The 27,062-nt window shown below is 37.7% G+C and overlaps 1 protein-coding gene across 1 annotated transcript in view; it reads right to left on the reverse strand.

The window, feature by feature from the left end:
* Positions 1 to 27,062, reverse strand: part of SAV1 (salvador family WW domain containing protein 1) — a 31,089-nt gene that overhangs the window by 2,110 nt on the left and 1,917 nt on the right. The window contains exons 2-4 of the mRNA XM_032621215.1: positions 25,040 to 25,483; positions 7,879 to 8,149; positions 5,047 to 5,190 (exon numbers count right to left, since the gene is read on the reverse strand). Coding sequence (XP_032477106.1) covers positions 5,047 to 5,190; positions 7,879 to 8,149; positions 25,040 to 25,483 — 859 coding nt within the window. The remainder of the gene's footprint in view (positions 1 to 5,046; positions 5,191 to 7,878; positions 8,150 to 25,039; positions 25,484 to 27,062) is intronic.

Here is a 27,062-nt window from a genome sequence, read left to right on the forward strand (position 1 = left end):
GGGCCGGACTCACGTTAAGTTTTTATTTATATACAGTTCAGAAGGTGTTTAGTCCTTCTTCAATGGTAAGTAGATCACATACTGAGATGAAGTATACAACAAACTACTAAAGCAGTAATTTACACTTTGAATTGAAAGGGACCTGAAGACAGCACTCTACTCCAATCTTCTCATTTTATAGATGAAACCTAAAGAGGCTATATACATATCTCTTGCAAAATTGTTTAGTGATTAAAAGATCAGAAAGGCAGAAAACTATATGGACTAAGGCACATCACAGTAATAGTTTTGAATGATAATACCTACTAAGACTAGAGAAAAAACTTGAACAAGTTTTTATAGAGCAAGGCATATACCTGTATTAAAGTTATACTTCTCAAATCATATTGCACAACAGACATAATAGGAAGAACTTTAATTGTAAATTCTAGTAAATTTATTCTTAATAATCATTTATAACATTTCCTACCCATTTCCTTTGTTTGGTAATTCATTTACCATCTTATTCCAAGGGGATCACGTAATATTTTTTTAAAAAGGGAAACAGTAAACAAATACAGAGCAGCCAGTATGAGCTATAGACTGTGCTTGGTATGCTGACATACATTTCTGAACAACCTGGTCATGTGTTCCAGGAATACCAAAAGCACAGCACAGTACACAAAAATCACAAGGTAAACGTATTTTGTTGGATCCCAAATTTACTAATTTACTTACTGAGCACTGCAAATTTACTAAAAGATATACTTGGCAGAAAGCTTTATATTCTCTTTAGTGGGAAACTCCAACTATTTGCCAACATATATTGGAGAAATACGACAAGAAATACTCAATGAGCCTCCATGAAGAAACAACTGCAAGGTATTTCCTAGAACCTCTGCCATTCATGTACCTTAAGATTTTATTTGTTTGAAACAAATTCGTAACTCCTAACAAAAAACCTTAATCTTCCCAAGTCTGAATTCCATTGCTAAGGGGCATTTCAGCAATGTCTACTGATTCAAGATACTTAAGTTTATGCCAGGTGAACTATAAGAACGTTAAAGCTCATTTATCATCTGGGGTATTCTAGCAAGGAAAAGAAGGGAGAAGAATATGGTAATATTGATAAATATCAAACTTGTTTGTAACACATGAATATCATTCTGTATAAGCATTCAAGTTTTTTTTAAAAAAGGAAAAAGAAAAAAGCTTCAGACAATTTTGACTTCCCAATCACAGCATTTAGCATCAAGAATAGGATTTTGTGTAGAAGCAAGAAAATCAGAATATTTAGTGAAAATACTTTGGGAAGAAGAAAAAGTACTCTAAGGAAAACCACAGATGAGAAAAGTATGCAATGTGTCAATTTGCATTCCAAATCCTTGCCCCTGCTGTTTCTATATAGTGACTTCCCTTCTGCTTATGCCCGCCATTCACTTTTCTTAAGAAAAGTATGTAATTCCCATTCTTTTCTTCTTAAGGAGCCAAATAATCTGCTTCAGTTTAACTTCTTAGCCACTACACTCTAAATATACAGGTAAATCATTCAGAAAATAGGCTGTTTACTCCAGTATCCTTTTCTCATAGCATCTCTCTTGCTACATTTTTCCTACAGCAGTATTCTATTCAAACAGTACTTATAAATAACCCATATAAGCAAACAACAATTGCTGTAATGCTACCAAAAAACCTTGTTCACACTCCAGTGGATGCTGCCTTCAGGAGCCAAAAGTACTGCTATTCCAGCCCCGGGTATTGTAATGTAGCCCAAGTTCCCTGTGCCTGTCTTATGTAACAGTATGCCCATTCTTCCTTTCCTCCTACACCCAGAAGTGAGTCAGCAGTGATACTGCAGGATCACAGACACAGGGATAAAATAGAGTCTGTGCCACAATGCTGTTGGGGACTGGTGTTGGGGGATGGGGCGGGCATGAGGAATAATGGAAAGTAAACATGTTCCTGATGGTCTTTTTCCCGTTAAAGATTAAATCTTTTAATTTTATCCTATAGTTCACCTTGCTTACAGGTGCATGATACGTTACAGACTTTTGAGAGCAAACTTACAAACATACCTTTACTAAAATTAATAAATAAAAATTTAGAACATTATCTGTTCTAAGTCAGTTCTGGAAGTATATGCAAAAATTATTTTGGTAAGTTACTGCTAGAGATAGAAATAAAGCATTTTAGAAAGCTAGATAATGTCAATTGTTTGTTAAACAAAAGGAAGAAATAAGCTAATTTTTTGGATGAGTAATTGATTCTCCATTACCTAATTCATGGATAACAACTCACCTTCTGTTGATAGAACAATATTAACCATTTCCAATCCTGTTTAGAGACAAAAATTTAGTATCAACTAAAAGGTAACCTAGACCTCTTGTTTTAAGCAGAAAAGAAGTACTTGCTCTCTTTTCTCACTGGCCCATTCTGGGAGGAGTTCTGATCTATTTGAAAAAAACTTAAGTTGCTAGTTTCCTAAAGTTCTATAGTTAGCTCACAGAGCCAGAGTTGAAAGGGACTTTAATCTTTAGGAGTCTATTTCTTTTCATCAGAAGCAAAGAATTCCATTTAAGTACCATCTTTTTCCCCCAAGAAGGAAAGCTTTTTATGTTATTTCTTTCTAACCACGGCTATAGAGTAGAAATAACATAAAGAAGAAAGAATAACCCTACTCAATCTTATCAACTCCCAGAAATAACAAAGGTTAACAGTTAAGCACATATTCTTCCAGACTTAAGGAAATATAAATACATGCACGTATTACATATGACTTAGGATCAGCATATGAACAAAGGCCACAGAGAGCAGTAGATCAAGTGGTATCAAGAGTGAAAGAAGAGAGGGAAAAAGGGAAGAAAAGTCCATCTGCTATCATTCCTCATCCTATTCCTACAGTATATGGATATTATCAGGTAAAGAGGTTTCTGTAGGTTAGCTAAGACACCAAGCCATGCTTAATTTTATGGATGAATGTCTATGTAATTTCAAATAAACTAAAAACAAACTTCTGACAAGCACTGTTTATACTCTGTATAATAATATCTATAATTAAAACCTTTTTAAAAATTACACTGACAAGGCTTAAATTTGACTTAGAAAAAAAAAAACTGATTTTAGACTACAACCCTCATAATATCATCTTGTCTCTCTGCATCAGGCCACACAGATCAACAGCCATGAATTTATAGACCGAAAAGATCAGAGGGAATGTAAGGGAATGTTATGTTGGCCAAGAATTAACAAATAGTTCATAGTAAATGACCAGTAACTTTATGAGATTTAATTATTTTATTCGAAATTCATTGTACAATCATCTTAAACTTTCTAAAAACTATTCTTTGGGCTATCTTATGCTGATAGTTTTGGTTTTTGAAATACAAATGGAATATTAAGAGTAAGGCTGCAAAATGTCACCTTATATAATTGTTAACAGTACTGTACATGCAATTATTATGTGTAAAATATGTAGCAAAGTACCAGGAATTTAAATAGATACTCAGTAAGTGATAATTATTATTAAATAAGAAGTAGTAATGATAAAAGTTAAGAGTATGAACTTTGAAGTTAGAGAGAAAGGTTTGAAATCTACCACTTAATATTTGTGTGATCTTAGCAGAGTTTTTTTCAGCTGTAAAATAGGTTTTGGGAAGATTATATGAGATAACATATTTAAAAACTTAGCACAGTATGGTACAGGAAGCACTGGATTATCAATAACTATTTACTTTCAGACATCCCCTTTTCTGAAATCATAGCACTTTGTATATACCACTGTCACTGATCCTTACCACACTGGATTATTGATCTGAGTACCTACTCCTGTTTTCCCAGAAGAGAGACGCTCTTTGAGGCAAATATTTCATTTATTCATGACTATATTCCAAGAACAGTGCCTACTATGGCACCCAACAAATATCCTCAATGAGCCTAGCAAACTCATAGCCATCTTTAAAAACGAGTGCATGGATTTTCCTTTTTGGTGCAGCTTTCCTTGCTCACTCATAATAATAAGAAACCATTGTTAAGGGCTTACTCAAGTCAGCCGCTGTGCCATTTGATTTAAAATGCACAATCATGGACTTCCCTGGTGGTCCAGTGGCTGGGACTCCATGCTCCCAATGCAGGGGGCCGGGGTTCAATCCCTGGTCAGGGAACTAGATGCCGCATGCATGCTGCAACTAGAGTCTGCATGCCACAACTAAGACCCAGTGCAGCCAAAAATAAATAAATATTTAAGAAAAAAAAAGCATGATCACTTTTAAGCCTCACCACACCAAGTAAAGTAGATAAGATTATTATCCCCTGTATTTCAGTAGAGGAAAAACACTTAGAACTAAGTTCAATAACTTGCCCAAGATCATTCGGTAAGTAGGTGATGGAGACAGAAATCACGCTTTCCTTCCAGACAGTTTCCTTCCTGAGTGATCTTAACCACTATTCTATACCTTTACCCACGATAATAACAGTAACCATTTACTAAGCTCTCTCAATGTGCAAGACACTGTGATACATATTTTAGATGCATTATTTTATTGAATACTCAATAACCTTAAGAGAAGGTACTATTACTATCTCCAATTTACAGAAAACAAAACTAAGTTAAGCACCCTTCCCAGGGTAACAAAGCTATCAGTGAACACAGATCACCTCCTCCCAGAACTTGAACCACCACACATACTATTTCCTCAATACCCTTGTGTCCCGCTTTGATTCACCTATGTACCTAGGACTTACCTGGTTCCTTCCTTTTATCACAGGTATTGCATCACTTATTTACAAGTTATTCTACCCCTACGAGAATGTAAGGTTTTTACTGCATCCCTGTAATAGCCTAGGTCTGCACACAATAGAAAGTGAAGATTCAATAAATATTTGTAAAACTTCTATTTCTAATCAATGACTTTTCAACTTCATAAGCTGTGATATCCCTTCTTTAAATAACAATGGGCTTTTAAATAATATTTTTTTTTTAAATGGTGCTGTGTGCTTTAAGCAGCCCAGAGACTCCATTCAGGCTTCTACTCACCACTCAACAAAAATTTGTGCTGTAAATTCACTTACTTCACAGGGGCTCGAGCATAAACCTGAAGCCAATCAGGAATTTCTGCAGTATGATAAGGATTTGCAGGTACTAGAAGGGACTGATTTCTTTCAGTTTGCTGTGGCTGGTATGTGACAGGAGGAGGTTGATCATACCGAGGTACACTAAGAAGAAACAATCAATGTTCATTAGGATAAAGGCCCTAAATAAAACATGAAATATAAGAATAATACTTAAGTGTTTTTCAATGTCCCTCTTGCCCAAACTTCTACCACCTAAAAAACATAAGGATCTGGCTTTTTTTTAAAACCATACTATAGGGGAAGTAAAATGTACCTTCTCTTGGAAACTTGTATGTCACTAGTGATGGATATAAAACTAAGCTAAATCTTTACATATTTTTAAGAGATTTCATCTGGCTGATATTTATTCTTTTCAAGGGCAACTTTAAAGAAGGCTATTAAAAAAGTCAGAGCTAAGTTATAATCTTTATACAGAGGCTTAAAACTAGAATCAAATTTTAGTAATAACTAGTAATTAGCTATAAATTTATACTGGAAAAGTTGATAATTTTTCTCAAAATAAGAATGGATATTTTCTTTCTCCTTTAGGCTGAAAAGGGGGTTTGGAACAGGTACTACAGTAGGAGTGAGTACTGTGCTTGAAATATCCACATAACTATACTATTTCCTTTCTACTTTTACCACCTTAAGAGAGCATATGGGAGTTAGGGTTGATTAGAACCTGTTTTTAGAACCTGTTTTAAGTCAGAGACTTAAAAAAAAAAAAAAAAAGACCATGCTTTTAATTAGTGCTAACAGCCTATAAGTTGGGGGAGGGGGGAAGGAAAGAACAGCAAGGTGGGGTAAGGGCTCTTAATGGGAAGATGCTAAGGAAAGCACTGACCCACTTGAAGGTTAAAGACTGAATTCCGGGAGACCATAATGGCCTATTCCAGACTTGGAGATAAAACTGGAAGAGCCTGCCTCCAAACATAAAGGTTTATGTGTGTATCAGGAAAGATCATTCCAGTACTAAACCAGGACTCAAGTAACTGTTGGATTAGACTGTAGTTAACAATTTAAAGATCAATGTGCAAATGGCACTGAATTTTATCTTCAACTCTTCTTTCATAAGTAGGTGCAAAGTGAAATATTCCTTGATAGCACAACTGGGAGGTGGGAAAGAACTGAGGCTTCGAAGTCAGATACACCCTGGGGGGAGTGCGGGTTAACCTCAGTTTGGCCGATTACAAGTTGCACGAATGTAAGCGAAACTGCTTCACTTCTCTAAACCTTAGCCTTTTTATTTGTAAAACCAGAATAAATTCATACCAAAAATGACTCTCCTAAGGATTAAATGACCTAATATATGTCAAAAGTTCTGTATAAGGATTAGCATAATACAGACAACCAAATAGATGCTAATACTACCTATCTGAGCTTAAGGAAGGCGTTTATTCTCTCCTGCTTAAAGTCTACAGAGTTGCTAAGAGAAGCAAATTAACTAATTGTGAAAATGCTTTGTAAACTATAAAATTCTATAATAATATTCAATATAAAATTAATGATGATAAACAGAAAACCAGGCTCAATATACTCTCAAATCTGGTTATATGGACCAGAAAGCCTCTGAGATCCAGTGACAGCAAACTGTAACCACGTTTTGTTGGGGGTTTTTAGGGTTTTTTTTTTTGCATTTCTATCATCTATTCATTCAACAAAACATCTACCTGTGTGTTTGGTGCCGGGGACACAGCAGGAATACGTGGAACTCATCCCTGCCCTTGGGTAAGGGTTGTGATCAGGTGGGAGGGAGGCTACAAATTACCCCTATGTCACAGGCCGGCAAATTGAAGCCAGGGAGAGCAGCAGCTTGCCTGAGATGGTAAGGAGAGCAGGCAAAGGGGCCAGAGCCCAACACAGGCAGAGAGGCTGACTTGGTTCTTTTGAATGGATGACAACCTCACTTGCTCAATAAACACTGAGTGCCACTAAATGGAATCACTGGAAAAAAACTGTTTTTCAAACTTGAATTAAAAATCCAAATATGTAAAATGATTAAAACAGCACAATAATGACAAAGCTTAGTTTTCTGGGTGATAATATTAAAATGTAGGGACTTCACTGGTGTTGCAGTGGTTAAGAGTCCACCTGCCAATGCAGGGGACATGGATTCAAGCCCTGGTCCGGGAAGATCCCACATGCCATGGGGCAATTAAGCCTATGCGCCACAACTACTGAGCCCACGTGCCTAAAGCCCGTGCTCCACAACAAGAGAAGCCACCACAATGAGAAGCCCGCACAGTGCAATGAAGAGTAGTCCCCACTCACTGCAAATAGAGGAAGCCCATGCACAGCAATGAAGACCCAATGCAGCCAAAAATAAATAAATAAAATAGATAATTTTCACTTTCTTGTGTGGCAACAGTTAAAAAACATAAAATATCTGTAAATTGAATAAAATCAGCAAAACATAATTCAAAATATATTCTGACACATTAGAAGGTAGATGTGTATTTTTTATAGAAATTTAAATGTAAAGAGGCAGATATTCTATTTATTTACTTTAATTTCTGGGTATCTTTAACAAAAGCATTCTGGCATATTAAAGCAGAATCTGATCATAAGAATATTGATCCTGTTTTTGAGGTTTGTTTAAAAAGTTGTTTTTTAATTATTAAAGTCATTCATTACTAAATATAAGTCCAGAGGAAAAAATCTCATAAGCTGTGAAAAATAAAGTTTTCAAATCAAACTTCAGGACATCTTTCTCTTTGATAAAAATATGAGTTCAAAATCTAACATTAGACAATCCCAAAACAAAGAGTTAAGATAAAGTTGATAGTCTACCTCGGAGCACAGGGATGCCTATATTGAGCCTTTTTATTTGTGTGATCTACATAATAGGTTCCAAATTCTGATGACTCAACTCGCTCCCATCCTGGAGGAAGTCCTTCTCGCTCAAGAGGATGGCTCCAATGAGTTGTATTTGTGTTGTGATCTATGTAATATTTCCTTCCTCTCATTGTCCAGTCCACAGACCAGCCAGGAGGAAGGGGTAAATCTTCAGAACCATGGTTAGTTAAATTTCCTAAAGATGTAGCAGCAACTCTCCCAATACCTGAGAAGAAAGAGAAAAAGAGAAGAAATAGAACAATTATTCATAGCTAAAAAATATGCCATATGAAAAACACTTACAAAATTAACTATCCCAATCGTACTCTTCCTGTTAAAAAAATCATGATTTTACTGTTGCAAATAAAATTTTTCATAAAACTAGCCAGTGTTACTATTATTTAATTACAAAAGAAGAGAGAAACTAGGCTCCCTGTTTGAAATCAGGCTTTTTTGGTTGATGCTTTCATCACCAGGCCATACAAAATTTAACTACTAACAAAGCTAATAAGTAAATATTATATGTATACTGCTAAAGGAAAAGTGAGGAACAGAAAAATTCACCTCATTCAAGATTTAAGATTTGACATTTCATCTAAAACAGCAAAAATGAACTTGTAAAACTATTCCCAGTTTGTAATTTCTTAAAAATAACCTGGCTGTACCATAAAACTATTAAGTAAGTTTACCAAGATAACACAGTATAAGGTCAACATACAAAAATCAATTTAACATCTCTATACTAACAACAATTAAAAATAAATTATACCACTTAGCTCCCAAAAATTAAATATTTACACATCAATCTAACAAAAAAATTGTGAGATCTGTATGCTGACAACTACAAAACAATGACGAAAGAAATGAAATGGGTGTGGTCAAGATGGTGGAGTAAGAAGACCCTGAGCTTGCTTCTTCCCTTGGGCGCACCAAAAATTACCACTATTTACAGAGGAACTATTGATGAGAAAGACTAGAAACCAGCAGAAAAGATCTTCTACAACTAAAAATACAAAGAAGGAACCACAACAAGACTGATAGGAAAGGTGGAAACGCAGTATGGTCAAGAACCTTACGCCCACATGGGTGACCCACAAACAGGAGGATAATTACAACTGTAGAGATTCTCCCCAAGAAGCAAGGGGGCCCAAGTCCCACACTGGGCTCAGGAAGGACCCTGTCCAGGAAGACAAGCCCCCAGAACCTTTGTCTTTGTAGGCCAGCAGGGCTCACTTTCAGGAGAGCTGGAGGGCTGTGAGAAATAAAGACTCCACTCTTAAAGGGCATACACAAAACCTCACACACTCCGGGACCCAGGGCAGAAGCAATAATTTTAAAGAAGCTTGGGTCAGACCCACCTGCTAGTCTTGGAAAGCCTCCCAGAGAGGCAGGAGGAAACTGGACCTGACCCTGGGGACACAGACACTTGTGGCAGACATTTTGGGAGCTTCTTCTACCACCAAAAAGACACTGGTGCTGGCAAGCACTGTTTTGGAATTCTCCCTCTAACTTATTAGTACCAGAACCTGGCCTTGCCCACCAGCCTATGGGCACCAGTATTGGGACACAACAGGTCAAGCCAAACAATTAGCCCAGCTGGGACACAGCCCCACTCACCAGCAGGCCATCTGCCTTAAAACCCCCTGTGACCACAGCCACTCCAGGATATGCCCCTGTTCACCAGAAGGCCTAGGACCAAGACCCACATACCAGGGCACCAGCACTAGTCCTGGAATCCCCAGGACCCTGCAGCCAGATAACTCAGAACCTGGCTCCAACCACGAGTGGACAGGCACTGGCTTCAGAACCCCCTGGGACCTGAACCCGCCCACCAGCAAGCTGACAAACAACTCTAGGACCCCCAGGGCCCTGTAGTCAGAGACCCCAGGACCTAGCTCCGCTCACCAGTGAGTTGGCACTAGTCCCAGAACCTGGTTTCACCAACTGGTCGGTGGGCACCAGCCCCTGGATCCCCTGAGCCCCGGCCCCATCTGTCAGCAGGCAGACATCAGCCCTAGGACCACTACAGCCCTGCAGCCTGGCTTGTCAGGACCCAACCCTCCCACTAGCAGGATGGCACCAGTCCCAGGACCCCCTGGGCCCTGGCACCATCCACCAGCAGGCCAAAACCAGATCTGGGACACCTTAAGCCAATTTAGGCAGCCAACCTGGGATCCGGTCCCACCAACCAGTGGTCCAACACAAGCTCCGGGACTGCCAGGACCATGCCGACAGCTGTATAAGGAACCAGCCCCACCCACCTGCGGGCCAATACCAGCTCCAGGACCCCACAGGGCCCTATAGCCAGGGACCCTGGGACATGGCTCTGCCCAACAGAAAACCAAGTATAAAGCTATTAGGAAGGTTGAAAGACAAAAGTAATAAAATCATCTATATCCACAATAAGAAGTTAAGGGATACACAAACCAAAAAGAAGTAAAACATGACAAAACCGGTAAATGTCGGGGGGAGGGGTAAAAATGCAGGGTTGTTAAAATGCATTTGAACTTAAGAGATCACCAACTTAACCACATATATATACACACACACACATATATGGCTATATATAAACCTCATGGTAACCACAAACCAAAAATCTATAATAAATACACAAAAATGAAAAAGAACCCAAATATAACACTAAAAATAGTCATCAAATGACATGAGAAGAGAACAAAAGGAACTACAGGGCTTCCCTGGTGGCACAGTGGTTGGCAGTCCGCCTGCCGATGCAGGGGACGCGGGTTCGTGCCCCGGTCCGGGAGTATCCCACGTGCCGCAGAGCGGCTGGGCTGGTGGGCCATGGCCGCTGAGCCTGTGCTCCGCGACGGGAGAGGCCACAGCAGTGATAGGCCTGTGTACCGCAAAAAAAAAAAAAAAAAAAGGATCTACAAACAACCCGCCAAACAATTAAGAAATGTCAATAAGTACATATCTATAAATGTAAACGGACTAAACACTCCAACCAAAAGACATAGAGTAGCTGAATGGATACAGAAAAAAAAAAAAGACCCATATATATGCTGCCTACAAGAGGCTCATTTCAGATCCAAACACACACACAGACTGATAATGACAGGATGGAAGAAGGTACTCCATGCAAATGGAAATGAAAAGAAAACAGGGATAGCAATATTTATACCAGACAAAACAGACTTTAAAACAAAGATTGTAACACGAGACAATGAAGAACATTACATATGATTACAGGATCAATCTAAGAAAAAGACATAACAATTGTATATATATATATATATATATATATATATATATACACCCAACATAGGAGCACCTAAATACATAAAGCAAATATTAAAAGATGTAAAGAGAGAAATTCACAGTAACACAACAATACTAGGGGACTTTAACATCCCACTTAACATCAATGAACAGATCACCCAAACAGAATATCAATAAGGAAACACTGGTCTTAAACAACACATTAGACCAAATGGACTTAATATATATAGGACATTCCACACAAAAGGAGAATATGCATTTTTTTTTCAACTGCACAGAGAACATTCTCCAGGATACAGAGCACACGCTAGGCCACAAAACAAATCTCAGTAAATTTAAGCCAACTGAAATCATGTCAAGCATCTTTTCCAACCACAACCCTTTGAGACTAAAAATCAACTACAATGAAAAAATAGCAAAAGACACAAACAAGTGGAGGCTAAACTAAGCTAATAAACAACCCAACGAATCCCTGAAGAAATAAAGAAGAAATTTTAAAAATACCTGGAAACAAATGAAAATGAAAACACAAGAATCCACTATCTACACACTGCAGCAAAAGTAGTTCTGAGATGGAAGTTTATAACAGAAGAGATTAGCTCGAGATGGCAGAGTAGAAGGATGTGAGCTCACCCCCTTCTTACAAAAACACCAAAATAACAATTAACTGCTGAACAACCATTGACAAAAAAATACTGGAACCTACCAAAAAAGATATCCTACAACCAAAGACAAAGAAAAAGCCACAACAAGACAGTATGAGGGGCGCAATCACAATAAAATCAAATCCCATACCCACTGGCTGGGCAACCCAAAAACTGGAAAACAATTATACCACCAAAGTTATCCCACAGAAGTGAAAGTTCTGAGCCCCATGTCAGCCTTCCCAACCCGGTGGTCCAGCAACAGGAAGAGGAGTCCCCGGAGAATCTGGCTTTGAAGGCCAGCGGTGTTTGATCGCAGGACTTCCACAGGACTGGGGAAACAGAAGCTCTATTCTTGGAGAGTACACAAAAAGTCTCGTGCTCACCAGGACCCAGGGGAAAAAAGCAGTGACCCCATATGAGACAGGGCCAGACCTACCTGCCTAGTACTGGAGGATCTCCTGCAGAGGTGACGGGTGGCTGTGGCTCATGGCAGGTACAAAGACACTGGCAGCAGCAGATCCGGGGAGTATGCATTGGTGTGGGCCCTCCTGGAGGTTGCCATTAGCCCTACCCTACAGCCTGTAGGCTCCAGTGCTGGGGTTACCTCAGGCCAAACAACCAACAGGGCAGAAACACAGCCCCACCCATCGGCAGACAAGTGGCTGAAAAGTCTCCCTGAGCACAGCCCTGCCCACCAGAAGAACAAGACCCAGCTCCACCCACCACTGGGCAGGAACCAGCCCCTCCCACCAGGAAGCCTGCACAAGCCTCTTAGACAGCCTCATCCATCAGAGGGCAGACAGCAGAAGCAAGAACTACCATCCTGCAGCCTGTGGAAAGGAAACAGCAATCGCAGAAAGTTAGAAAAAGGAGATGGCAGAGGATTAGGTCCCAGATGATGGAACAAGATGAAACCCGCAGAAGAACAACTAAGTAAAATGGTGATAGCCAACCTATGGGAAAAAGAATTCAGAATGATAGTGAAGATGATCCAAGATCTTGGAAAAAGAATGGAAGCAAGGATTGAGAAGATGCAGGAAATGTTTAAAAAAGACCTAGAAAAACTGAAGAACAGACAAACAGACATGAACAATACATAACTGAAACGAAAAAAAAAACACTAGAAGGAATCAATAGCAGAATAACTGAGGCAGAAGAATGGATAAGTGACCTGGAAGACAGAATGGTGGAAATCACTGCCACAGAACAGAATAAAGAAAACAAAAATGAAAAGAAGACAGTCTAAGAGACCTCTGAGACAACATTAAATGCACCAACTTTCACATTATAGGGGTCCTAGAAGGAGAAGAGAAAAGAGAAAGGACCTGAGAAAATATTTGAAGAGATAATAGATGAAAACTTCCCTAACACGGGAAAGGAAACAGTCACCAAAGTCCAGGAAGTACAGAGAGTCCCAGGCAGTAAAAACCCAAGAAGGAACACACGGAGTCACACAGTAATCAAACTGATAAAAATTAAAGAGAAAAAATATTAAAACAAAAGAAAAGCAACAAAAAACATACAAGGGAACTCCCATAATGTTATCAGCTGATTCCTCAGCAGAAACTCTGCAGGCCAAAATGGAGTGGCATGATATATTAAAAGTGATGAAAGGGAAGAAACTACAACCAAGAATACTCTACCCAGGAAGGCTCTCATTCAAATTTAATGGAGAAATGTAAAGCTTTTCAGACAAACAAAAGCTAAGAGAATTCAGCACCACCAGACCAGCTTTGCAACAAATGCTAAAAGAACTTCTCTAAGTAGAAAAGACCACAACTAGAAACAAGAAAATTACGAATAGAAAAGCTCACGGGTAAAGGCAAACATACAGTAAAGCTAGAAAATCATTCACATACAAGTGTATCAAAACCAGCAATTGTGAGAAAAGGAGAACACAAATGCAGGATATTGGAAATGCATTTGACGTTAAAAGAACAGCAACTTAAAACAATCTTGTTTATATATAGACTGCTATATCAAACCTCATAGTAACCACAAACCGAAAATCTACAATAGATACACACACAAAAAAGAAAAAGGAATCCAAACACTAAAGTTAGTCATCAAATCAGAAGAGAACAGGACAAAAGAGGAAGGGAAGGAAGTTTATAGCAATACAAGACTACCTCAAGAAACAAGAAAAATCTCACATAAACAATCTAACCTTATGCCTAAAGGAACTAGAAGAAAAGAACAAAACCCAAAGTTACTAAGAGAAAAGAAATCATAAAGGACAGAGAAGAAATAAATGAAATAGAGACTAAAAAGGCAATAGGAAATGGGCTTCCTTGGTGGTACAGTGGTTGAGAGTCCACCTGCCGATGCAGGGGACACGGGTTCCTGCCCCGGTCCAGGAGGATCCCACATGCCACGGAGCAGCTGGGCCTGTGAGCCATGGCCAGTGAGCCTGTGCGTCCAGAGCCTGCGCTCCACAACAGGAGAGGCCACAGCAGTGAGAGGCCCGCGTATCGAAAAAAAAAAAAGGAAAGATCAATGAAACTAAGAGCTGGTTCTTTGAAAAGGTAAGAAAAATGGATAAATCTTTAGCCAGATTCATCAAGAAAAAAAGAGAGAGGGCTAACGTCAATAAAATCAGGAAAAATAGGGAAAAGTTACAACAAATATCATAGAAATACAAAGGATCGTAAAAGATTAATATGGATAATTACACATCAATAAAATGGACAGCCTAGAAGAAATGTACAAATTCCTAGAAATGCACGATCTCCCAAGATGGAACCAGGAAGAAATATTCAATAGAAGATACAAACCGACCAATTACTAGTAATGAAACTGAATCACTGATAAAAAAATACTCCCAAAAAACAAAAGACCAGGACCAGACAGTTGCACAAGAGAACTCTACCAAACATTTACCGAAGAGTTAACACCTATCCTTCTCAAACTATTCCAAAAATTGAACAGGAAGGAATGACCATGAAATCATTCTACAATACCAGCATCACCCTGATACCAAAACCAAAGACACCACAAAAAAATTACAAGCCAATATCACTAATAAACATAGATGTAAAAATCCTCAACAAAATATAAAAATCAAATTCAACAATACATTAAAAGGATCATACATCATGACCAGGTGAGATTTATCCCAGGGATGCAAGGATGGTTCAATATCTGCAAATTAATCAATGTGACACACCACGTTAACAAGTTGAAGAATAAAAACCATATCATCATCTCAACAGATGCAGAAAGAACTATTGACAAAATTCCACAACAATTTATGATAAAAACTCAGCAAAGTGGGTATAGAGAGAACATGTCTCAACACAATAAAATCCATTTATGACAAACCCATGGCCAACATAATACTCAACAGTGAAGAGCTGAAAGCCTTTCCACTAAATTCAGGAACAAGACAAGGATGCCCACTCTCCCTGCTTCTACTTAATACAATATTGGAAGCCCTAGCCACAGCAATCAGACAAAAAAAATAAATAAAAGGTATCCAAATTGGAAGGGTAAAGGTAAAACTGTCACTATTCACAGATAAGATATTCTATAAAGAGAACCCTAAAGTCTCTGCACAGAAACTTTTAGAACAAATAAATGATCTCAGCAAGGCAGCAGGATACAAGATTAATATACAGAAATCTGTTGTGTTTCTATACACTAATAATGAAATATCAGAAAGAGAAAGTAAAGATAAAAACAATTCCATTTAAAACCTCACCCAAAAAACACAAACACAAAAACAAAAAAACCTAGGAATAAACTTAACCAAGGTAGTGAAAGACCTATATGCTGAAAACTACAAAACACTGATAAAGGAAACTGAAGAGGATTCGAAGAAATGGAAAGATATTCCATGCTCTTAAACTGGAAGAATTAATATTGCTAAAATGGCCATACTACCCAAAGCAGTCTGTAGATTTAATGCAACCCCTATCAAAACACCCATGACATTTTTCACAGAATGAAAACAAATAATTTTAAAATTTATATGGAACCACAAAAGACCCAGAGTTGCCAAAGCAATATTGAGAAAAAGAACAAAGCTGGAGGTATCAGTCGCCCAGGCTTCAGACTATACTTCAAAGCTACAGTAATCAAAACAGCATGGTACTGGTGCAAAAAGAGACACATAGATCAACGGAACGGAATAGAAAGCCCATAAATAAACTTACTCACCTACAGTCAATTAATCTATGACAAAGGAGGCAAGAATATACAATGGAGAAAAGACAGTCTCTTTCAACAAGAAGCACTGGGAAAGCTGGACAACTACATGTAAAATAATGAAATTAAAACATTCCTTCACACCATATAGAAAAATAAACTCAAAATGGTTTAAAGACCTAAATTTAAGACACCACCATAAAACTCCTAGAAGATGACATAGGCAAAACATTCTTTGACATAAATCGTAGCAATATTTTCTTAGATCAGTCCCCAAGGCAAAAAAAAAGCAAAAACAAATAAATGGGACCGACTCAAACTTACAAGCTTTTGCACAGCAAAGGAAACCATAAACAAAATGAAAAGACAACCGATGGAATGGGAGAAAATATTTGCAAACAATGCAACCAACAAGGGGTTAATATCCAAAATATACAAACAGCTTACATAACTCAATGTTAAAAAAACAAATAACCCAATCAAAAAGTGAGCAGAAGACCTAAGTAGACATTTCTCCAAAGAAGACATACAGATGGCACATGAAAAGATGCTCAATGTTGCTAATTATTAGAGAAATGCAAATCAAAACTACAATGAGGCATCACCTCACACTGATCAGAATGGCCATCATCAAAGAGTCCACAAGTAATAAATGCCAGAGAGGGTGTGGAGAAGAGGGAACCCTCCTACACTGTTGGTGGGCATGTAAATTGGTGCAGCCACTATGGAAAACAGTATGAAGATTCCTTAAAAAACTAAAGTTGCATATGATCCAGCAATTCCACTCCTGGGCATATATCTGGAAAAGAGGAAAACTCTAACTCGAAAAGATACATGCACTCCAATGTTCATAGCAGCGCTATTTACAATACTTGACATGGAAGCAACTCAAGTGCCCATCAACAGACTGGCTTAAGAAGATATGGTGTATATATGTGTGTGTATACATACATATATATATGTATACACACACATATATACACACACACACACACAATGGAATATTACTCAACTCTAAAAAAGAATGAAATATTGCCATTTGCAGCAACATATGGATGGACCTAGAGAATATTATGCTTAGTGAAATAAGTCAGACAAAGACAAATACCACATGATATCATTTATTTGTAGAATCTAAAAAATAATACAAATGAATCTATACACAAAACAGAAACAGACTTACAGACATAGAAAACAAACTTATGGTTACCAAAAGGGGAAGGGAGGGACAAATCAAGAGTACAGGATTAACGGTTACAAATTACTACATATAAAATAGATAAGCAACAAGGGTTTACTGTATAGCACGGGGAATTATACCCAGTATCTTGTAATAACCTATAGTGGAATACAATCTGCAAAAAATGAATTGCTCTGCTGTACACCTGAAACTAACACAATACTGTAAACCAACTAGACTTCAAAAAAAAAATTAGAGAGGTATAACCCCTAAATCTAATATACATACAAAAACTGCCAAAAGCAGCTGGGCTAGAAGAACAGTAAAGAAATAAGTGGAAATAAGAACACAGCACTGCGTAAAACCAAGTAGCCCAACACACTACCCTGGTAATTTTTCCTTTTCCCTACACAACCCCTTACACCCCTCGCAACCACAGGAGCCAATTTCAAATAACTGGCAGAGAAAAACCCTAATTATTCAATAATGTATAATTAGGACAGCACAACATCAATTCTATAAGAAAAATTAAAGGGGCAAAAAGGTACAAAGTTGATTAAAAAAGAACATTCAAAAAAATGTTGCCCCATGGACTTCCCTGGTGGCACAGTGGTTAAGAATCCTCCTGCCAATACAGGGGACACGGGTTTGAGCCCTGGTCCGGGAAGATCCCACATGCCACGGAGCAACTAAGCCTGTGCGCCACAACTACTGAGCCTGCACTCTAGAGCCCGTAAGCCACAACTACTGAATCCTGAGCACCTAGAGCCCGTGCTCCACAACAAGAGAAGTCACCACAATGAGTAGCCCCCACTCGCCGCAATTAGAGAAAGCAGGCACACAGTAACAAAGACCCAACGCAGCCAAAAATAAATAAATAAATTTATATTAAAAAAAAAAGTCCCAAAGCAGAGAGAAAAATGCAATTAAATATTCTGCCACTGCCATAAATTAAAAGAGAAAAAAGAATGAAGCAATCAACTCTCTGAAGGAAGACCATAAAGAAGCAAAGCAAGAACCCCCAAAACAGACGTAAAGACAATAGAGAAAATAGGTGTGCTTAGGAAAGAAAGAAAGATGAAGATAAAAACTGGAAGAACAAACATGCAGTGTTTGTTATGGTGGAGAAACCTGGCAAATCTTAACCAAGTGCTGAAGGTTAACATCACCAATAATGTCAATATAAAGATCATGTAACTCCTTCATATATAATGAAGACACTCCACCTCCGTGGTATTCTTTTCATAAACCAATAAACCCAGTCTAATCATGAGGAAAACATCAGACAAAATACAAACTGAGGAACAGTCTACAAAATATCTGACAAGTATTCCTCAAAACTGTCAAGGTCATGAAGAACAAGAAAAGACTAAGAGGGCTTCCCTGGTGGCGCAGTGGTTGAGAGTCTGCCTGCCGATGCAGGGGACACAGGTTCATGCCCTGGTCCGGGAAGATCCCACATGCCGCGGAGCGGCTGGGCCCGTGGGCCACGGCCACTGAGCCTGCGCGTCCAGAGCCTGTGCTCCGCAATGGGAGAGGCCACAACAGTGAGAGGCCCGCGTACCACAAAAAAAAAAAAGAAAAGACTAAGAAATTGTCATACACCAAAGAACACTAAGGAAATATGACAACTAAATGCAATGTGGTACTCTGCACTAGATCCTGTAACAGAAAATGAGTATTAAGGAAAAAGCTGGTGAAATCCAAATAAAGTTTGGTATTTAATTTTTTTTTAATCCTCAAGTTCATAAAGACACTAAAAAAATAAACCTCAGTGGTTACCTCTGGAGGTGGTTAGGGTATCAACTGACTATTCTGAAAAATAGTAAGTAAAGGAAAAGATCTACCATTTATCCTGTCTTATATGAATAGCAATATTGGATCTAGCCAATAATGATTAATGGCTTCCAAATCAATAGGTGAAAAGCTGATGGACAACATCATGATGATGAATTGGTATGACATCTGATCCCATGATCAAATTTAATATCACAAAAAGAGAAATCAGTCATTATGTGTGTCTGGAACTGATGCAATAGAATGTACACAACACCACCTATGAAGTACTCTGGCAGAACAGAAAATGCAAGAAGGAAAAGAAAATCACTCTTGCTCAGTACCCTTTGGGAAGAAAGGCATACATTTCTAAAACATATGGTGACTATAAAACAAAACAAAGCTAACAAGCCTTTTGGTGAAACTGACTTTGGCTTCTGTCACCTGCAACTGAACGTTTATTTAGTAAGTGTAGCTTAAGCAACTTCAGTACTTAAAGAGAAAATATTTAAAGAGAAAAGAAATAAGCCAATATACTAAAGACAAACACATAGCAAATAACTAAAATCATGCTGTTCAAGCATGCAGTGGCTTTATACCTTCTCATACGTCCATCACTAAAAATGTTGTAGTACTAGCCACAACCAAGGATAGCAATTTTTTAAAAGAATTATAATCAATTCAATGTATTCATATTGAGTTATTGATAAGACCCACAGCATTCTGGCCTGACAGAGGTCCCCCTGGAAACACACAGATTTCTAAATGTAGCATTAAAAACAAAAAGCTATTATAGTAATTTAAAACTGTACAGGCTTAGAGAGTTTGTGACAATTTCATTCATCTGCTTAGAAAATCCAAATTTCCATATACTGAACTTGCCTAAATCTAGAAACACATGTACTGTTACATGTAAACAATAGTAGGTACCAAACAGCAGATTTTAAACCATGATAAACTTGAAATTCACATTTAGAGGAAACACAAAGACCTCTCTGTAAAACCTCTGTGTCCAGGAACTAAACCTTGCAAGTTATTGATAAGGGAGCCATGAAGTCCACGAAGTCCCAAATAGGCTCATCAGCTTTACCAATGCCATGTGAAACCATGATTCCTAACCTTTTTAGTTAGTTTCAATGACAGTTTATTTAGTTTCAATGACAAACCACCCCCCCACTTTCTGAAGCTGCCACGTGCACTAAATTTTTTTCAAACTATTATTTGGATAATTCTATAAAACTAGTGAGAGATGAATGTATTGTACAAAAAGACTGGAAACCACCAATCTAAAACATAAAATATTATCAATAATAAAATAAGTCTAGCAGACTTAAAAAAAAAAGCTGTATCAAGCTCTAACACACCGGACCTCCACTCTTAAGTTCAGTTAGAAAGCTGAAACTTCAATAACCAAACATGCCAAATCTGGAAAAAGCATACAAGAGCATATGATACCTTACAAAAAACATGAGCACTAACAATTACGAATGTCTACTCTGTCCCTGGCCCTTTCCATATGTACTATTTCATACTCAATCAGCGCTATGAGGTAGTGGTATCATTACCAATTTACAGATGAGGAAACAAAGGTTCAAGTAAGTTATTTTACCAAAGGCCACACAGATGATATAAGGTCAAATGACAAATTTATTACCAACCACGTAATCTTACCCCAAAAGATCAACTGTAATTCTTCAAAGAAAATATGACTGCCACTAATAAAAGAAAATGCAATCTATACTTCTGAACTTGTTTCTGAGCTACAAGGGAAAAAATAGTTTTCCATAATTTCAATTATTAGTCCCAGAAAAGAATGAGTGACATTCATAATCTTCAAAATAACTTCCATTTGCAGGAATTAATGGCACAAGCACCTTCCACTTACATAAAATAAACTAGAACATTAATAAGCTACATACATGATTTCCCAAAGACACAGATAAAGTATTACTTTGTCTCTCCACCAAGCTTTCACTAGATATGCCTCCAAAGAACTTACTGTCATACAAAAGTGGCAGATACCTACAAGATCTGCCCTTAGAGACAAGCTCAAAAATTCTTGTTTCCTCATGTTGAAGTGGCTACAGAGAATAAAATAGAATATGGAACTCTAATGACGGTTACAACCTCCAGGGTAATACTAAACATTACAGCCCATGTTATAATCAAGATGCTGATAAAAAGATATAAGGATTAAACTAAACCAACTGCCTTTTTTCCTCCTCTCCAAAATAACTACAAATAAAGTTGTGCTCCTAAGGATTATTAACACTTCCTCAAAAGAAGATTCTGGTTAACTAATACTTATGCATTTCCTGGAGTAAACACAACTCCAGTATTTTTTTTTTTTTTTTTTTTTTGGTAAGGCCTGGAACTTTTTAATTTGATCTTTATCACTTGATTTCTTTAGCTGTCTTTAAAAATAAAAGTTAAAAGTTTGTTACTTACAATTGCATAGAACTAAATTATTTAGGCGCAGAACAAAGGAATTCAATCTGCCTTTAGTATTCCAACTAAAGACTTCCTGTTAACAGCAGAATTCCTTCCTCTGGCACATACAGTAACTGCCTGTAGGCCAAAATGTTAAAGGTCAAATTTCACAGCTAAATGTAGAACGTGCTAGGCCATAAAACCCTTTAAGATATTATACAACTTGTTTTTTGTACTTCTGCTAAATACAGTAATATGAAATTAACCCCTGAGATAAGGCGTTTCCTAAAAGTCTAAGTAATAACTAATTGGCAGGAATTACTACTGTCAAGTCATTACAAAACTATTTTCTTTCAAACCTTTTTTATGATTACATTAGTAACAAATCGAAATTTAAACCTTGTGAAAATAAATCTGTCTACAGCACATCCTTACTCTCCCACAAACTTACTTTCTCCTTTCCATTCATTCAAATTACCTGAACTCTCTCCAGCATAAATCTGGAAAATATAAGAAGTTTCAAGTCTTTTCAAGATGAATTCAAGAAACTTCCAGCTATTGTCTCATATTCAGATTGTTTTTCTTCTGGAAAAGACAGCTGTTAGGCTTTTCTGTTTGGTTAATAATTGGTTGTTAATCCTTCCCTGCCACTTAGGAGACCCCTGCAAAGAAGTTCCGTTTTTTTCTGAAAGGTAAAACATTAATCTTATTGCCCTGATATAAATTAATGTTAAGTGAGATTTCTCAAGCATGTATCACTGTGGCAATAAGTGCAAATCTTTTTTAAAATGACATTCTTTAATTTGAAAAAGTATCCAATTAACTTGTATTTTATTTATTTCTAAGATATGATTGAGGAAAGCTGTTTTAAAGTCTGTCATTCAAATTACAAAAACTATATCAAATTGCATAAAAAGGGTCCTAAGAGAGAATCCGTAGAAATTTAGTTTTTACAGTATTTCCTCAAAGATATTTTGCGAATCAGAATTTTAAAATAAGATTTTTAACCTGGTATCATTAATTCTTCATACTTCAGGCATAAAAGTGTCATGAGCTATCAGTGATGTTTGCAACATAAATATACATGGGAAACATAAGTACGAAGAACAGCAATCTGTATTAACGAAAAACAGATTGTTATAAGCTATTATTCCCGCTACCCCTTGGCTACCAAAAATGTCTTAAGACTCCAGACTTGAAATCTGTGGATCCATTCACTTATTCAACCATTTATTTTTAGAGCACCTCTTATACAGTCAGGTGCTTTGCTAATCCTATCTGACTCTTCTCTTTCCCTCATCTCTCAATACCCATTATTGGCCAAGGCCCATCAATGCAGATGTGTCTCACTTTGCCCCTTTCCAAATGTCCCCAGCCTAGGTCAAATCCTCATTAACATTTAAAATATTAGCCATAAGACATGCACCAAATGGAAATTTATGGAGCTTTGAAACTACATATAAATAGTGTTTAACATTAAGAAACTCATTAAAGTAAAAAAGCAAGGATATAAAACTGTACAGAGTATAATCACGACAATGTTAAAAAGAAATGTCATGGAAAAAGATGAAGGAAATAACTAAATACAAAGAATCTCTGGCATAATTAGTGCTTTACCTTTACTTTTCTGCATTTTGCAAATTTCCTATAATAAGCAGGTATTACTCTAAAAAATATATAAAAATGAACTTTATTTTTAAAACATACTATTTTGATTGGATAACAAATCATTTCTGAGGTTTAAAACTACACGATAGGGCTTCCCTGGTGGCGCAGTGGTTGGGAGCCTGCCTGCTGATGCAGGGGACACGGGTTTGTGCCCCGGTCCGGGAAGATCCTACATGCCGCAAAGCGACTGGGCCCATGAGCCGTGGCCGCTGAGCCTGCGCGTCTGGAGCCTGTGCTCCGCAATGGGAGAGGCCACAACAGTGAGAGGCCCGTGTACCGCAACAACAAAAAAAAAAAAAACTACATGATATCAGAACTAGCCAAAAGAAACACTGAAGTATGCAACTGTCTAATCCTTTAACCTAGAATTTAAAAACAAAAAAGGCTCTCACCTATTTTCATTACAGTATTTCTATATGCCTAGAAAACGTCTCCTCTTCAATATCCCAGTGAGACTTGAATGTCAGCTTTCACAAAATAAGCTGCTCTTGCCAACTGTTCCATACTATTTTCAAAACTTCAGTGATTTACTTTCTCCCAAAACCATAATTAAGTCTCATTTTTCCTCCAAAAGCATCACAGATTTGCACTACCACTGGTACCTGAGGTTCTCTTTTCTCTAGCAATCTATCCTGAGTACAGCTAGTAAACTAATCTTTGAATACTGCTTTCATAAAATGAAAATCTTGTCCTTTTGAAATCTGCAATGGCTTCTGCTTGACTCGAGCTTAAATCCTACAGCCTGTTGTTGCATCACTAATCTCCACTCCATCTTACAACTTATTTCTTCAAACTAGACAGAATTACACAGTTACTTGGATTTACATGTCTGCTGTTTTCACTGATTATTTCACCTAAAACGTCCTTCCTATATCCCATGTCAATCTACAGTCCAAGCACAAAGAAAAATAGTTCAGGTCCTACCTCTTCCATGGACCACTCTCTAAGTATTCTAGCCTACCCTGATCTCTCTCTCTTCTGGCTCCCTATCGCACTCAGTCAGTACCACATAGTATAACAACTGTCTGTCATCATTTTTCATATATTGGTTTTGTTCTCCCAAATAAGGTACCAGAAGTCAGATACCAAAAGGGAAAATGATAGACACATAAATGATTAATACTAAGTGAATGAAGTGTTTTCTACACTTAAAACGCTCATACACCACACTGTTTTTAAATCACTTTATTTGAAGTTTCATGGGCTAAAAAAGTAAATGTCTCATGTATTTTTTATTTTCATCCTGCCAAAATTTAAAGCCTACAACTTACTAGGAAAAAAACCAATCAGATTAAAAAGTTTAATTTTCAGCTTGCTTCAGTTTACCTAGTGTAATCTAGTACTTTAGGAATAAAGTAGAACTGTGCATTTCTCCTATCTCTTCTGCTCCCCGTCAGGAAAATTATCCCAAAGTCAGGAAATATAGAGAGCAGATTTTTGAAAATTATATGGCAAATATTTTTGCTCATTGCAAAAAGCACAACAACAAAAAGACACACTTAACACACAATTAATCATTTGACAATAAGTCTTTTTAAACTAGGGAAATAATTCTTTAACTACAAAAACAGTTCTGTTAAAAAAGAAACAGTGCAAGTGTTAGCTAAGTAATGATGCAGTTGCCCGTGGTATCACCTACCATGCGCAATTCTTATTTGCCTTTCCTTTCCCAGGTTTAAGTCCAGTTTCTCTGAATCCCTAACTGTCCCATTCTACTAAATCTAAACATAGATTCAATCCAACTACAGACATTAAAATCTCTCTAAGTTTTCAAGGTTCATACTGTTAACAGTCTAGATAGCCTTCAGATACATATCAAGTTTTTACAAAATAATTAGGTGAGTTAATGGACACAAAATTCTTTCCCTCCGTGTAGGTTAATAATTATTTGCAAGCAGGCTTAGCAAGACTGGCAATATGGAGCAGTAGTTCTCTAGGAGTATCTGTTAGCTTCCCAAGAAAATCTAGAAAAAGAACATCTTTTTAATGAAGTGTTAATAAACCTAAATACAAACTAATTTTAAGTTACCTGAAGCATGCCTCCCCTGATTCTGTGGCATTCTTTGGAAGAGATCATGGTTGTATTCATAATATCTATAGTCTTCGTGTGCTCGATCTCCAAGCGGGCGCCTCCTCTGACCATCAAAATAATTATCTGAATAATAATATCGGGAACCAGAGTCTCCATTTTCAACAGCAAAATTAACTTCTGTTAAAAATGACTGAGAAGAGCCATATTCCCTAGGGACATCTGCTAGACTCCTGGCAAGGTAAGAGGGTGCAGATAATCTGTTGCTTTCTCTTCTCATTATTTCATGAGGTGTTCTTTGAATTGGAGTTCTAAGGAAACTATGGTTTCTTGAAACTATTCCATCTCCAGAAGCTGCAAAGGCATTAGAGCTTGAATCTGGAAGACAGATATCAGTTCGTCTTGGAATTGTTGGACCATGCCGGATAAATGAAGGCATAAGATCTATAACAGAACAAAGAGTAAAATGACCAGTAAGTAATACACTTTTCAAAAGTTGTTCATTTATATCTATCACCCCAAAATGAAAAATTTCAATGGACTTAAGAAAACACAATTTAAAATTTGGACTTAAGAAAACACAATTTAAAATTTTAGGAAAGTATTTGGGTTTGTTTGTTTGTTTGTTTATTTATGGCTGCGTTGGGTCTTCATTGCTGCGTGCAGGCTTTCTCTAGTTGCGGTGAGCGGGGGCTACTCTTGGTTGTGGTGTGCAGGCTTCTCATTGCAGTGGCTTCTCATTGCAGAACACGGGCTCTAGGCACATGGGCTTCAGTAGTTGTGGCACGCGGGCTCTAGAGCGCAGGCTCAGTAGTTGTGGCGCACAGGCTTAGTTGCTCTGAGGCACGTGGGATCTTCCCGGACCAGGGCTCGAACCCGCGTCCCCTGCATTGGCAGGCGGATTATTAACCACTGCGCCACCAGGGAAGTCCCTGGGTATTTAAAAATTGAGGCTGATTGATGTCTTCCCACTCAAATGAATTTATAATTTGTATAAACATGTTATATGTAAGCTCTGCCAGAATCGGACGTATTCTGCATACTACCATACATGATATGATTAAACGTCAATAAGCTTAACTATGAAATACACATTAATGAAACACTCATGAATAAACATGTAAACGATCTAACAAATGGATACAGAGTTAACCAGCATAACTTAACATTTCAGTTTGTTTTGCTGATTTTACTTCATTTTCAAAATTCCCCAAGCCCTTCTTCAAGCAAACACGATTTAAAAAATAAAACAGAACATAATGCTATTCCCAAACACGTAAAGGTGAATTCCTCTAAAAAGATTTTAATATTATTAACCTGGCCTTCCTACTCTTGGAATTATGTAGCAGTAGTACAGTAATCAAAACATGGAAAAACTAAAAATTTAACTATGAAAATTAAAAAATAAAAAAGATCTCATTTCTGGGACCACCCTAGTGGTCCAGTGGTTAAGACTCCGCCTTCCAATGCAGAGGGCGCAGGTTTCATCCCTGGTCCGGGAACTAAGATCCCACATGCCGCAGGGTGCAGCCAAAAATCTTAAAAAAAAAAAAGAATCTCATTTCGAAGAGACACACAAATGTTGAACCAGTTCAAAAAAACGTCAAGTCTAAAACTATGGCTCCTTTAAGAACAATTATAACTCAAAACAGAAGATAAGAACAATGGCTTTAAGGATACAGTACTTTTTTTTTTTTTTTTTTAATTTTTGGCTGAGTTGGGTCTTCGTTGCAGTGCACGGGCTTCTCATCTTGGTGGCTTCTCTTGTGGAGCACGAGCTCTAGGCACACAGGCTTCAGTAGCTGGGGCACACGGACTCAGTAGTTGTGGCTCCTGGGCTCTAGAGCACAGGCTCAGTAGTTGTGGCACACGGGCTTAGTTGCTCCGCGGCATGTGGGATCTTCCCGGACCAGGGCTCGAACCCATGTCCCCTGCATTGGTAGGCGGATTCTTAACCACTGCGCCACCAGGGAAGCCCAGGATACAGCACTTTTGAACACAGAACTTAAATAGCTTGGGTATT

Source organism: Phocoena sinus, chromosome 2 (assembly GCF_008692025.1).
Source record: "Phocoena sinus isolate mPhoSin1 chromosome 2, mPhoSin1.pri, whole genome shotgun sequence".
In the NCBI taxonomy this organism is placed as follows: Eukaryota; Metazoa; Chordata; class Mammalia; order Artiodactyla; family Phocoenidae; genus Phocoena; species Phocoena sinus.